This window comes from Coccidioides immitis, assembly GCF_000149335.2.
Source record: "Coccidioides immitis RS genomic scaffold supercont3.1, whole genome shotgun sequence".
Classification (NCBI taxonomy): Eukaryota; Fungi; Ascomycota; class Eurotiomycetes; order Onygenales; family Onygenaceae; genus Coccidioides; species Coccidioides immitis.
Genome location: NW_004504310.1, coordinates 5,952,028 through 5,966,120, shown reverse-complemented (window position 1 = coordinate 5,966,120; position 14,093 = coordinate 5,952,028). Strand labels below are relative to the sequence as shown.

The following is a 14,093-nucleotide window of genomic DNA, read 5'->3' as shown; positions in this document are numbered from 1 at the left end:
CGGCAGAATAATTGGATAACTAGCTTTGGCTAACAAAGCCTGCGGCAACCACATCTGTCAATCCGAAAATTCCCAGTGGAGATCTGCAGGTTTGAGCCGTTACCGCCCGATGATTGCGGGTGTCGTTTTTAGCAGCCTGTTCCTCTTTTATTGCACTTGGATTATTTCCTGGAGAAGAGATTCATGAAAAACGCCTGCGTGGTTGATATGAGAGCCAGTGCGGGTCATAGGTTAAACTTGGTCCAAGATGAAGGGAACCTCGAAGGCATTGACCATTGTGATAAAGCTCGGTGAGTGAGGGGTTTACCGCGGGCCTCGATCATATGTCATGTCATGAAGCGTAGGCTAATCGCCTTTTCCAGGGACGAGTTCAATTGTGGATGAGCATACCCGTGAGCCGATTCTTTCGATCCTTACTCTGATCGTGGAGATGGCGACCAAACTTCATAAAGATGGCCATCGAGTCATTATCGTCTCGTCTGGAGCGGTCGGCGTTGGGCTACGCAAAATGGACATTGAGCAGAGACCAAAACACTTGCCCTGTATTCAGGCATGTTGATGCGACGCCGTGAGCAGGAGCGAGCTCCGGAGCTAACTTTTCTAGGCTTTGGCTGCTGTTGGACAGTGCCAGTTGATGGGTATATGGGATAGTCTTTTCGCTCATCTTCGCCAGCCCATTGCCCAAATATTGTTGACAAGAAACGATATTGCGGATGTAAGCTTGACCGCTCGAATTCGACGATCCTTGTACACTAACGGCTGAACAGAGGACCCAATATATTAATGCTCAAAATACCTTTGATGAATTGCTAAAAATGGGCGTGATTCCTATTGTGAACGAGAATGATACCCTTGCTGTTTCGGTTCGACATCTCCAAAAAGTGTTGCTAAAGGGCATTTAAATTAACCAACAATTCACTTTTAGGAAATAAAATTTGGAGATAACGATACCCTTTCTGCGATTACAGCTGCGATGGTCCAAGCGGATTACTTATTCCTTTTGACTGATGTCGATGGCCTATACACTTCTAACCCGCGAACCAACCCCGATGCCGAGGTTATCGAAGTGGTTGATGATATCTCGTCTCTTGAAGCTGACGTTTCGACAGCCGGATCCTCCTTAGGCACGGGGGGAATGAGCACCAAAATTGTGGCAGCCCGACTAGCTACAAGTGCAGGTGTCACAACCGTCATTACACGCAGTTCTCGGCCTGGAAACATTTCGGAGATTATAGATTACCTCGAAAGCTCCAAGCGCTCGCTGGCCCTTATCGAAGGAGAGCCGATGGCTCAGCCTCCCCTATATACCCCTCCGTTACACACCCGTTTCCTCCCTTCGACCACTCCGATGCAATCCAGATCGTTCTGGATTCTCCATGGAATCACACCTCATGGCACAATATATATCGACCATGGTGCTTACTGCGCTATTTTAAACAACGCAAGCCTTCTTCCGGCCGGCGTCGTGGCAGTCGAGGGGCACTTCTCCCAACAGGAAGCGGTGCGGGTCGTAGTCGTCGAGCGGCGCTCCCCATCGGCTCTCAATGGGGATTTCCCTCTGAACGGCGAGGAGCCAAAGGAAGCCGGACGAGCGCTCGTAAATTACGGCAGTGCGGAGATCGCCCGTATAAAGGGGTTAAGAAGTACACAAATACGGACAGTTTTGGGCTACGCAGATAGCGAGTACATTGCGTTGCGCGAGAATATTTCCTTTTTCCACATGTCAGATCGACCTAGTCGGCCCGGTACGCCCGGTTTGGATGAGTTCATGGTTCGAAGCGGCGCGCAGTCTCCTGTGATCGATAAGGTAGTGGCAGCCTAGAAAATGGCCCACTACCCGCGCTTTTTTCTATTTTGTTTATATTCACTTCATTAGTCTTGGAGGAGGCTAAGCCAATGAGCCGCTCGGGTTCTCTAGATTCTGCTCTGGTTCTTTAGATTCACTGTTTATATCTTATATCTCATGACCCATGTTTAGAATTTGATGACTTCCACATATAGAGGCGCCTTGTCGCCGATTGCTTAACAGCATAATGATGATATCATAGCTCTGTCTAATGCAAGAAAGGAAACTATTCATAACCATTGACAAAGGATGAACTCGGTAGTTTACAATGTGTTCCTAATTAGGTTCCTAGAGGTAGAATAATACATGGCCCCTTACAAATCCAGGCGCTGTGATTTGCAACTCAAGCCAAAGCTGCCCAGATAAAACTCTGTGCGCTGATTACCCTATCCCAGAACGCCCCATTCATTAACTGTAACCTTCCTGTATATTGACCTGGACCCTATAAAAGAAATGGAACAAAAGGCTATGTATTAATCTTGCCATCTTTTCAAAAATCTTTGCATCTCATCATCTTCATGATCAGCAGCAGCAGCAGCCTAGGTTTCATAGAAAGAATGAATTAGCATCCGAACCAGGACAACTCTGGCTGGGTTCAAGTTCTGGCTCTGAAAACTCACAGTATTCTCGATTTGCTTGACAGTTTCAACTGGCGGACGGGATATAGTAGTCATAACTTTTGCCACAGGCAGTTTTGTCGTCGCGATCTTATACTCGCTTGTAGGGAACAATGGCGCCGCAGACTTGAGAGTAATTTTGGTTGGTGGTGGCGTTGGAACGGGCGCATACCTTGTCGGCCCAGTTTGCTCGTTATATGGTAGATCTGCCTGAGCGCCAGGAGGAACTGCACCGACTTGTCGTTTGTGGAGGTTGTTAAAAGTACGTGGACCTGTGGTTGTGCCAGAGATTGCTTTAAGTGCTGCGGCGATATGTGGAGGGAATGCGCCAGTCATGCCGGAAATTGTGAAACGATGAGAGTAGAAGAAAATGGTGCCGTTGGAAGCCTCAACAGAGAATTGGAGAAAACTATCATGAGGTCAGATTGTGTGCGGTGACAGTTAGGCAATGTATGCAGGGTGCGCACTATGCATTGGGGCTCTCGCCGCCTAACTTGGGATCGATGACGGCGGAAAATGAGTTCATCTCCTGAAGGAGACCTTGTTCAACTAAAGGCATTAATGGCTCCTATTTCCGTGTTTGTGGATTCATTAGTCTTTGGTCCCAAGAAGACATCTATCAACATATGACGTGCGTGTAACAGGAGACAGGCCCAGACCAACTCACATAGGTGTTGATATCATTACCACCAGCACAGAGATAAAGGCTATACTGCTTTGACTCAAGCTGGGTTTCTGGCCCTTCAGAGTACTTCCATTCGACATGAAGTGGCTTGCCTCCATAGGTAACTGCTCCAGCTGTAGGCCGAGCGAACTGGACCGGCGATGCAACAGCCCTCAAAGGGCTCGCCAGAAACAGGAGGGGGTTATAGAACAGATTCAGTTTCATGATGCAAGGGGTTTAGCAAGCAACAGCAAGCAACAGCAAGCTTAGAAACGCCCTCTCGCCAGTCAGAATGTTTGTTCAGCTAGTCGATGTTGTGCGCGTGGCGTGAGAGGGTTGGGGATGATGTGTTCCGCTCCCATCATTTGTGACAGGAGGAACTACGTAATCCTTCCATTGTTATTTGACAGTGGACAACATCATCCACTCCCTGAGGTAATGTTACATCTGGGTCAGCATACAGAGTAAAGGTATAAGCTTTACAGAGTATCCGGAGTCCAGAAAAAATAATTCTCCCCCTGGGCTCTGCCTTGGAAAGTTGAATGTTGACGGGTTGTAGCGGCTTCATATTTCTTTTGCCGATGCGGAACGGGTGCGCTAGCTCGCTTCTCGGAAACTTTTGAATGTTAATGGCCTCATAGTACGGAGCTACCGAAGGTATCCCCGTCTATAAAAGGCCGAGAGCCTGCTCCACAGACAAATTTTATCCCCAGTGTTTTCACCGCTCCAGGAGCATCTTCACCACATACCGCAATGGAATGGGCCTCTGTGAGCGCCGTCCTTACATTTCTTCTCTCCGGAAATGGTCTGGCCATCTTGGTGACTTGCCTTGTGGCATTCTCGCTCCCGATCTTAATCCATCTAGTACTCTACCGTGCAGCTTCCGCGGAAGGCCACCATGACTTCTTACTTCTTGGCCCGAGTGGCTCGGGGAAGACAGCATTTTGCACACTTGTAAGAATGACTCGACGTCGAAGAATACTTGAGGTCATGCAACCTAATCTCTTTTTGCGCCAGCTTGAGCGAAAGTCCACCAGAGCTCCCAAATCGAATGCGCGAACACATACGTCCCAAACCCCGTCCTTCGTTGCCGCGACACTGCCCCCATCTATCCCGATAGGCTCAAACGCCTTCCGATCGGTGAATGATCCAACTCTTGCCGAACGCAAGAAATCACAAGTTAAATACCGAGTTCGAGACACACCTGGGCATGGAAAATTACGAGACTCCCAAGGCATGTTACAATTAACGTCCATGGCCGACCCCAAGTCCAAAAAAGGTGTCGCCCGTGGAGTTATTTTCATGGTGGATGCCGGTACGATCATGAACGAGACTGAACTGAGAGATGCGGCGGGATACCTACACGATGTGCTCTTGATCCTACAAAAAAGACTCGCAAAGAGTAAGACCAGTGTCTTCAGGAAATTACAAGACATTCCGGTCCTCGTTGCTGCAAATAAGCAAGATCTATTTACCGCTCTACCGGCCAACTCCGTGAAGGAAAGATTAGAGGCGGAAATTGAGAAGATCCGCCAATCAAAACGCAAAGGTGTGCTTGACGCGGACGTCAGTGTAGGTGATGACGAACAGGATGTTCTGGGCGGCGACGAAGGACGGCAAAAATTCACCTTTAAACTATTGGAAGAAGACGCGGGCGTAAAGGTCACCGTTGTTGGGGGTGCGGTGAGACCAAATGACGAAGCAGATGCAGGAGCCGGCGTCCGACAATGGGAGGAATGGATCGGTTCTTGTTTGTGATAGAAAATATTCAATGTTTATCAACATACATCCACGAGCGACGGGTGCACCGCATCACCCTGTGTGTACATTTTCGGGGCTAAATCTCGAGGGAGATTTAACCCTTGGCTTTCCACCTAACCATTTGCTTACTGGTAGCATCCCCTTATACCATGGTGGAGAGGGGGTCAACCCGTACCATCTCCAATGCCCATGGTTGAAGCACATGAAGTCCCCAGTAATAACGGAATCCCATGACAAATGGCCGCCTAGTCAGCTAGGGTTAATAGCGAATGGTCAGTTTTCGATCCTTGTCATTCGCAAGCCTAAGAGCTGCAAAAATTGCATTCCTGTACCCTCTGTTGAACTGGAGGATTGCGGGGTGGAATGCAAAGAGCCCATATAGCTCATACTTTGTATGAGAAATGTCACTTACACTTGTTTAGACACGATAGGTGTTTTAAGCTGAGAGACCTAAGTGAAACATTAGAAAATACCCAAGCTACTACAGAGTACATGTATGGTTTGGTCATTATCACTATGTGCTGTTAAAGGAATATTTGCTAGATCATTCACCAAAACCCAAGGTCGCTTGTTGAAAACTGCTCTCTTTGCAAATTGCGCACAAAATGCCACCCTAATAGAATGTTCAGATGTATCATACAGAAGAGTGCATGCGCTTCGAAACAGCACCTATAATAAGTGCAAACGTAAGCAAGTCTATCATCATCACGTACATTGCAGCTGGCTGCTCGCACAAGGAAAGGCCGTCACTGAAAATTGAAATCAAGCGTTGACTTTTGTTTGGTTTAAGAGCCACGTCAACAGATCAACCTTAGTAGCGACAGCCACAGGCTTCATATTTCCCTGTTCGTCTCTTTCGGTAACCACCGCAGCGCTGTTCCACTCGAAGAAGCGGTTCAATGTGCTAAGGGGTGTGTCGAGGGTGATTTCGATGAACTTGCGGTCCTCTTTTCCTCTCCTATGGACGGCGTTCTGTTCAAGCTTGGTTAAGTCACGAGAGTCTGTAATCACCTCGGATAGCTTTGAAAAGTCAAACATGACTTCGGAGACGGGCGTTTTGCCGGTTGCGCGTCCACGGGCGATCCAACTTAGAATGTTCCCAAGTGTAATGAGGCCAACTAGGCGGCGGCCGGTGGGAGCGAGTACGGGGAGTTGGTCGAAGCCCTTCTCGCGCATAATTTCGATGGCAGCCTCGCAAGCAGAGTCGGAGGGTACCGTAGATACGGGCTTGAGTCTCAAAGCTTTGACCTTGACGCCAGCGAATTGATCCCGGGAGCCCTTAGGTTGGATTTCGGGGGACGGGGGAACGGATACTGGGGCGGCTGGAAGGAGGTCATTGGCAGCAAGCCAGTCATCGTCAGCGAACTAGGTAATAGTCAGCCATGCTTTAAAGATAAAGAGAGCTGGGAGACAAGAGAAGAGGATCTTACTTTTGTGAGGTAGCTTCGGATGCTGTCAGGAAGAATAACGACGACGACATCATCCTTCTGGAATTTGAAGTCCTTTGAAGCTTGCGCCAGTGCAGCAATGGCGCTGCCACTGCTTCCACCAACCAAGAGGCCTTCTTCGGCAATCAGTTGTCTAGCATATTTGAAGGACTCCTTGTCGCCGGTTTTGTACCACTTGTCGATAGCTTGTCGGTCAAGAACATCCGGAATGAAGTCATATCCAATCCCTTCAACTTTGTAGGGCTCGTTTTTGTGCTCTTCATTTAGCGACTCTGGCAAGGCAAGGATTGATCCCTGAGGGTCGGCAGCGATCACTGTGACTTTAGGATTATGTTTCCTCAGACCACGAGACAGGCCGGTAATTGTTCCCCCCGTCCCTGCGCCTGCAACGATAGCCGTTATCTTCCCATCCGTTTGGGTCCAAACTTCCTCCGCGGTACCGAACTCGTGGGCCAATGGATTGTCTTCATTCCCATACTGATCCAGGATGTGTGCATTTGGCAACTCCTTCTCTAGCCTCTTGGCTACTCCGATGTGCGATTCCGGGGAATCATAGGCCGCTTCGGTTGGTGTACGGATAATTGTAGCATTCAAAGCACGGAGGACAGCAACCTTTTCCGCCGACATCTTCTCTGGTAACGTAATGATGGTCTTGTATCCCTTGACGGCTGCAACGAGAGCCAATCCAATGCCACTATATCCAGCGCACGTCAGCGTATACGATTCACACTTAATGATGATACCTCCGTAGCGAAGTTTTCTCAACCTACGTGTTTCCACTGGTAGGCTCAATCAACGTATCCCCGGGCTTTATTCTTCCCTTGCGTTCGGCCTCCTCTATCATCCGCAAAGCAATTCTGTCCTTGACGCTCCCTCCGGCATTGAAGAATTCCAGCTTCGCATACACAGTGGCTTCGATTCCGAGGCTCCTGGGGATCTTGTGCAGCCTCACAAGAGGGGTATTGCCTATTTGCTCGGTGACAGACTCCATGACCGTTGGAGGGCTTCTGGTTGAGCTCTGCGCCATTTTGTCAAGTTGCAAAGTAGAACACCTCCAGTACTATTATCGCGAAAAGTAAACGAAAAAAAGGAATAAACTAACAGGGTATCTATTGCACCCTGGCTAGTTTGTGAAGATATAGTCTCCTTGTCCCTGAGAGAGGAATTATCTCTGATCGCGGGGTATCGCATCAGTCTATCCAGACAACCAAGTAAGCTTTTGCGAACCAGTGGGCCGCTTGTAGCCGAATCGACTTGGCTCGCGACGCGAACCTTCATTGCTTTTCACCAGTACTCGGTGCTGTCATGACAATGAGGTCCGCAACTTCGAATCAATTGATCTTGACAGAAGTCGGGAGGGATAAGCATGGCTTTTCTGAAGTATACTGTGCCGCCCTTCGGCCTTTTAACTGCACACCATCTCATCTGTGTTCGATTCGATAACAACTAGCAAAGTCTGGGCATTTTTTAGTGCGCGAACTACAACAGGCAAAACTAACTATATATAACTCGACAGGCTCCGTCGCCATAGTCATCCCGTCTCAGGAAAATCTCTGGAGTGATTTGGTTGAGGATGTCCAAATGCCAATGGCAACAATGGATTTATTAATACCCATGATTTTTTCTGAAGATCAGAGTGGAAGTGAATATGCTGACCCTTGCGGGCTCCTGTTTCAGCGCCATCACAAAAGCATCCGGCAATCAAACACCCACCGGGGGTGGTGTTCAAGCTGTTAAATAACCAAATGCTTCAGGAGCTAAAGTGGATCGAGAGCAATCAGCTCACCATGAGGCCGACAACTCGTCGCTGACCCTTGCGCAGCTTCTCTCTCTCTTCTCGGTTCTTTGACAATTGGCCACTCTTTCACTTCCCCCCTCCCCCGAATTCTCTTCATCACACCCCTTTTCATTCCATTTTCTTCTTTTTATCATTCAATTCATCAATTATTAACCAGCACCTGGTCCCTAGTGAAATTTTCTTTGCCTATCTCTTCTCTTGAACTTGACTGTGGTAGCAATGTGCACTGAAGCTCGTTCGTCGCTCAAGGAAGCTTGTTAAAACTTGCTAATATTACTTGCCTTTTTTCACTTATGCCCAATTTTGAGGAAGAACACTACAGTTGAAAAAATACTGATAAACTCTCCTTGTGATTCCAAGATGAGCACACTTCAATTAGAACCTGATCCTCCGGGTCCGTCTGATACTACCTCGCCGCGATCCTCGAAAATGTCGGAAAAAAATCAGCATTCGATTCTTCCGCTGCATCATGCTAAAGGACGGGCACTTTTTCGTGTCGAGACAGCTGGAGAGAGCGGGAGAACCGGTTTCGACCCCCTTTTATTTCTAAAGGTGTGTTGGAAAAGCACAACGCCAGTCTCGATGTACGTCAATGTGCTCTGGCCATTTGTTCCTCCCGCGATAGTGCTGCATTTTGCCCGACCGGATCTACATCTATGGATTTTTATTTTGAATTACATCGCGATGGTCCCGTCAGCGAATATTCTCGGATTTGCTGGTGGAGAATTGGCTAGGAAAATGCCTAAGGTCTTGGGCGTATTGGCAGAAACTCTTTTGAGCGGCACGGTTGAGATAGTCCTCTTCATGGTCTTAATTTCCAATGACCACAATAACAATCTTATCCCGGTTATACAAGCTGCGATTCTAGGATCTATCCTGGCGAATCTTCTTCTTTGCTTGGGGTTCTGCTTTTTCATGGGGGGATTGCGCCGCGATGAACAAACCTTCCACGAAGTGATTAGCGAGACTGGTTCTGGCCTTATGTTGGTTGCTGGTTTCGGCCTGATGATCCCCAGCGCGTTTTATTCTGCCCTGGCTGGTAGCACGTCGTCTGAGGGCGCTTTTACGGCAGACGTGTTACTTCGCAATACTCGGACCATCAGTCGTGCCACCTCCGTCATTCTTTTAGTTGCATTTTTCTTGTAAGTGTACCTCGTCTTTGCAGAGGACCTTGTGCGACTAACCAGTCTAGATTTCTCTGGTTTAACTTACAGAGTCATCACGGCATCTATGACGAAGTACTTGAGTTTGACGAAGCCCAAGATGAAGACAGAGTGGAAGAGCAGCGACGGGCTAAGCTCACTTTCACTGAGTGCGTCTTCGCCATCCTGGTTTCTCTCACATGCGTCTCCCTCCATGCTGTCTTCCTCGTTCAGGAAATCCCACCAATAGTTGAGCGTGGAGTTTCGGATAATTTCATGGGCCTCATCCTCGTGCCGCTGGTTGAGAAAGCGGCCGAGCATTTAACCGCCATTGACGAAGCCTGGTAAGCCATAACCAATCATATTTCTGTTTTGTTGTAGAGCTCTACTTATCTTTCCTTTTAGGGACAACCAAATCAACTTTGCCTTATACCATTGCCTCGCCCCATCCATCCAAACCGCCCTTTTCAATGCACCACTTGTCGTTGTGGTCGGCTGGGGATTGGGCAAGCAGATGGACCTCAATTTCGAGATTTTCATGATTGTACTCTTGGTGCTTTCGATTATCGTTGTCGGTAATTTCCTCCGTGACCGCAAATCCAATTACTTGGAGGGAGGTCTTCTTGTTCTTGTATACATGATTATTTCAGTTACGACCTGGTACTACCCAAACCCACACGACGGCGCAACCAATCTGCAGCTGCCTCATGATAGCGCAGGCGAACATTAGAGGATATTATCGGCATTCACCTCGCGAGTAATGAGATTTATTAGGAGCTTGTACATATGTTTCCCGGAGGGACAACGCACCGCATATTACCAAAACCTAGAAGTTTTAGGGTGTGGGGGATTTTAATATATCTTCGACATTCCGGGTTTGAACGGTTCCGGGGAGACCTGACATGGAAGTTTTCCCGGCTCCACACATTCTCCATCCTTTGATATCGTAGTCATTTCCATCATATTGGAACTATACGCTCATAGGTCTTAAGTGTAAATAGTTCTCTAGACTTTGTTCGTTGATAGCGTGAATCAAGTCGACAAAGAGCTGTCTCTCGCTAGAAGAAACCCATTATCCATGTAGATAATGCAATGCAACGCCTTTACCGGCCGCAAGACACTATTCTATATCATTAACTACTTGTCTACGGAGTAGCTACTTGTATTATGCACAATGCCCGATGTCAAAAACCCCACTTGGATTGTTTGCGGTTAGGAACCAGCAGGCTTGGCATGAAGCTTGTTGTTTGCAACTGGCATTCATTCCCGTGTTCCCGACGTCTCCTCCAGATCCATACGAGGAAGGGCAGTACAATAAAATGGAGGAAGAAGTTGTTGCTATTCTTAAAAGTCGAGATATCCCGTTCAAATATGAAGATATCCGAACTGCTCTCGAGGATCCGGGGACCAGGGATTGGGTCCGGAAACATCTCGGCGATGACACCTTGCTTTCCAGGGAAGAATTGACTCTGTAGGCATATTTACCTCACGCCTTTCTTTGCCACCGATATCTGATCGTTTCCATTGCTATTGCAACAGATATTCTAAGATAGAGGCTTCTGCGGGCCTCGATGCTATCGTTCAAGGGAGCGAGTTTTCCGGCACAAGACCAGTTCTCGACGATGAGATCAAGACAGCAACCGAGTCGCTCAAAGCGTCAACCTCAGCGACTGAGAGCCAAACCGAGGCCTTGAGGCTGCAGTGTAGGGAACTCAAGTCGCAGATTCGTGAAGCCGAGCAAGTTGAGCAGCAATGCTCAAAATCGGCCTCAAGACTGTCAACTGGACATACAGCGGAGAGGCAACAAACTGACTTAGCGGTAATGTCAGCCAAAATCGCCTTCTGATGGTTTAATTATTGACACTTTCCTAGATTGAAGATTTAATACATGACTTTGAAGAAAAGTTACAAGCCGCGCAAAAAACACTGTCTACAGATCAAAATAACCTGATTTCAACCACGTCTAGTTTACTGAGAGAGCATGATGTGGTACTTCGTAATATGGAAAAGGTGGCGGCGAATTCACAATCCGTTGAAGAGAGCAGCCTGTTGAAGAAGCGAGTCAGCGATCTGTGTGCTCTTCTTGCAAGGTACATTGCCGAAGAGATTAGTTGCCGCTTAGATCGAGTGTTCCTGGAGACAGTTGAAAGTGCGAAGGATTCGGAAGATGATGATCCTCATGTCTTGGAAAAGCTTGAGAGCGTGGACGCGGAGATAAACTCACTCTATCCCGAGATAAGCATTCTATCCGATATGGCAGCTCGGCAGCAATTTCATTCTCCGATACTACGAGTGCTCGAGGAGTGGCAGGAGAGATCGCAGCTGGGCGTCGAGGAACAGCTGCAGCATGTACGCTTTACCCCTGCATGGATCAAATTTAATCACTAATACCCCCTGTAGGTCCTTGAAACCATTATCCAGTTGACTGAATCGACCGACAGTATTACGGAAAAGCTTAAAACCCGACAGGCTCATCAGTCTGCGCTTAACTCGCTTGCTTCAACTTATCAAGACGAGGTTAGTCGCCACAAGCTCCAAAAAGCAAAGCCAGAGAACAAGCGATTATCAAAATATAGCTCAAGATTGTCGCAAGCCTACGCGAGCCCGCGAGAATCTATGGAAATGAAGGCCGGTTCCGCCGAAAACGAACTGACACGCTCTCTGGAGACCATGCTCAGACGTTATGGTATCTCATTCTCTTCGTTACGGAATGCGAAATCGACTGAAGCAGTAAACGATATTCTCAATGAAAAAGCCTCACACATGTTGGAAATGCTCGAAAATATCTATGCAACAGCAGCCTCGCCTCTCATTCCAAATCTGGGTTCTGCCGACAAGGCTGCGCAGCTCCTTTCTTCCGCCATGCATTGCGATTCTGATTTTCAGCCTTCCTTGGTGGACAGGGATCAACAGCAGAGAATTGCGAATTTGGAAGTGCAGATTGGGGCCGTTCAGAAGGGCATCGAGAGCTTGAACACGGATATCTTGCACCAATCGGATCTCGCTCGGGAGAATTTCATGGAACGATGGGGGTGAAGGGTCATGCCGTTTCAAGAGGCGATAGCATCAAAATAACCATAACCTCTGTTGAGCTCTACTCGAGCATTTGCAAGATCTAAATCGACTCGCGCAATATGTGTGAATGGCCGAAAGGGAAAATGAACGTCCATGACTAACTAAGCGCGTGAAACTCCTACCGATCGCCAAAGCTGCGCTGTTCCTTGCATCGATCTTCTTGGCTCATTACCCCTCACCTCCAAAAGGCTGTTAAGAAAAAGAGAGTTGTCTCCCGCTAAATATCAACTCTATTCGTCTTCTTGAAAACTCCCGATCCCGCACCTAGCCATGGTCGACTATTCGTATACATATTGCGGAAATGCACGCAGGGCGAGCCACGGTACGGCTGCGGAAAATGTGACAGAAGTCGAATTTGAGACGATGGAATTGGAAGTCCGTTCTAAGCTGAAATCAATGTATAATGATGGCATACCATTTTTTACTAAAGAAGTCATCCAAGATGTATATGAACAGCTCAAACAGAAGACAGAAAGGCGAAAACATCATAGTAAGGGGACTTGACGGAGTCAACGTACATTTCGACATAAAAACTGGAAATACCCTTCGCGGATCTGGGGCCAACCAGGAGTATTATGTGCGTTTCAGTGCTCCTTTACTCCTGGAGAATGTTGGATCGATGGAGTAACTAAGTGAGAAAAACTTGTGAAAGAACGCAGCCGCAACTCTGGTATTTATCATTCCAGATGATTTCAGAAAACTTTCAATGTGATAGTGATCCTCGTTTGGCATTCTGCAATATAAGGGTTTGTCACGATACACAACTACGAAACAAGTCAACCAAAGAAATCATCAGAGGACCCATCCCCTCTCTTGAGGTGGTCGATAGATTCTTTCGCAATTCCCAGCAAATGTAGGAAGCAAGTGACCATGCAAGCGACTAATGTCAGAGTTCATGCACGAGAAGGCCTCCCCAAAATCAGCAAGATCGTGGATGTTGCCTGTGGGCGATTGGCATATGATGCGAAGAGCGAGAAATACGCCGTTCATCGATTCAGCATGCGCTCATCTTGACCTTACGGGACGTTTTAGGAACAAAACAAGGGAACCCTGGCAACATCACATGCTCCGCACAGGACCCGGATTACATTTTGAAGCGAACCACTGCAGTTATACTTCTCTGTCACCCAAAATCTTGGTCCCAAACTCATCTGGAGGTTCTTCGTGTCAATTGGCTAGATGAAACACATCATTTCGAGCATGTTATCGGACACTCAATTACTTGCCACTCGTCAGATATCTCCCTTTAGGGAGTTATCGGAATTCTCCACCATTCACGTCTGGGACATTTCGGGAGTTTGCTTCTATATTTGGTGACCTCCAAAGCAAAAATGTTAATGATGCAAACTGGGAAGAGCGTATCGGCTCTCTGTGCTATAGCTGGTTAATAATGTTGAGAGACGATTCAACTATAAGCTTTGAGTCGGGTATTCTTATGTTTCTTTGTCCCTCACATCCTAACCTAGATATATATTCTAATATTCTCCTTTACATATATGTCACTACAACTGAGTAGTATGTCTTTTGTAGGCAATATCACAAGCAACCTAATCTCCTGAAAATATGTTTTGATAGGAGGACTGCATCATTCGAGTCTGCTAGGGTAGTGAATGATTATCCTGACTCTGAAGAGTTTCCGCTGGCTGAACACCCACCCTCCCTCTCCAAAAAAATTATTTATCATGATGCTACGCGCCCAAAGTTTGGGATAGCCAGGGCGCCGGTATCCTCTGCCACGCCGT

The 14,093-nt window shown here is 47.6% G+C and overlaps 6 protein-coding genes across 6 annotated transcripts; 4 read left to right on the top strand and 2 right to left on the bottom strand.

The window, feature by feature from the left end:
• The first annotated feature begins 83 nt into the window (after nt 1-83).
• On the top strand, nt 84-2,000 carry CIMG_00954 (glutamate 5-kinase). Its single transcript, XM_001247182.2, has 5 exons — nt 84-290; nt 363-550; nt 605-715; nt 768-863; nt 926-2,000. The coding sequence occupies exons 1-5, from the start codon at nt 248-250 to the stop codon at nt 1,820-1,822; spliced, it is 1,335 nt and encodes a 444-aa protein (XP_001247183.2). The 5' UTR covers nt 84-247; the 3' UTR covers nt 1,823-2,000.
• Nucleotides 2,001-2,059: 59 nt separating this feature from the next.
• CIMG_00955 (uncharacterized protein) lies at nt 2,060-3,636 on the bottom strand. The gene is made up of 4 exons (XM_001247183.2): nt 3,131-3,636; nt 2,931-3,031; nt 2,467-2,872; nt 2,060-2,385 (listed from the first exon to the last, which is right to left on the bottom strand). The coding sequence occupies exons 1-4, from the start codon at nt 3,350-3,352 to the stop codon at nt 2,320-2,322; spliced, it is 795 nt and encodes a 264-aa protein (XP_001247184.1). The 5' UTR covers nt 3,353-3,636; the 3' UTR covers nt 2,060-2,319.
• Nucleotides 3,637-3,680: 44 nt separating this feature from the next.
• On the top strand, nt 3,681-5,462 carry CIMG_00956 (SRP receptor beta subunit). Its single transcript, XM_001247184.2, has 2 exons — nt 3,681-4,081; nt 4,145-5,462. The coding sequence occupies exons 1-2, from the start codon at nt 3,881-3,883 to the stop codon at nt 4,883-4,885; spliced, it is 942 nt and encodes a 313-aa protein (XP_001247185.2). The 5' UTR covers nt 3,681-3,880; the 3' UTR covers nt 4,886-5,462.
• Nucleotides 5,368-7,962, bottom strand: CIMG_00957 (cystathionine beta-synthase). Its single transcript, XM_001247185.2, has 3 exons — nt 7,107-7,962; nt 6,319-7,030; nt 5,368-6,253 (listed from the first exon to the last, which is right to left on the bottom strand). Exons 1-3 carry the CDS (start codon nt 7,361-7,363, stop codon nt 5,651-5,653), a joined length of 1,572 nt encoding a protein of 523 aa, XP_001247186.1. The 5' UTR covers nt 7,364-7,962; the 3' UTR covers nt 5,368-5,650.
• Nucleotides 7,963-8,440: 478 nt separating this feature from the next.
• CIMG_10651 (calcium/proton exchanger) lies at nt 8,441-10,338 on the top strand. The gene is made up of 3 exons (XM_012358849.1): nt 8,441-9,276; nt 9,327-9,620; nt 9,682-10,338. Exons 1-3 carry the CDS (start codon nt 8,495-8,497, stop codon nt 10,004-10,006), a joined length of 1,401 nt encoding a protein of 466 aa, XP_012214272.1. The 5' UTR covers nt 8,441-8,494; the 3' UTR covers nt 10,007-10,338.
• A 119-nt stretch (nt 10,339-10,457) lies between these two features.
• CIMG_10652 (uncharacterized protein) lies at nt 10,458-13,857 on the top strand (the record flags this gene model as incomplete). The annotated part of the gene is made up of 4 exons (XM_012358850.1): nt 10,458-10,747; nt 10,816-11,095; nt 11,149-11,625; nt 11,677-13,857. The coding sequence occupies 4 exons, from the start codon at nt 10,458-10,460 to the stop codon at nt 12,310-12,312; spliced, it is 1,683 nt and encodes a 560-aa protein (XP_012214273.1). The 3' UTR covers nt 12,313-13,857.
• Nucleotides 13,858-14,093: the final 236 nt, after the last annotated feature.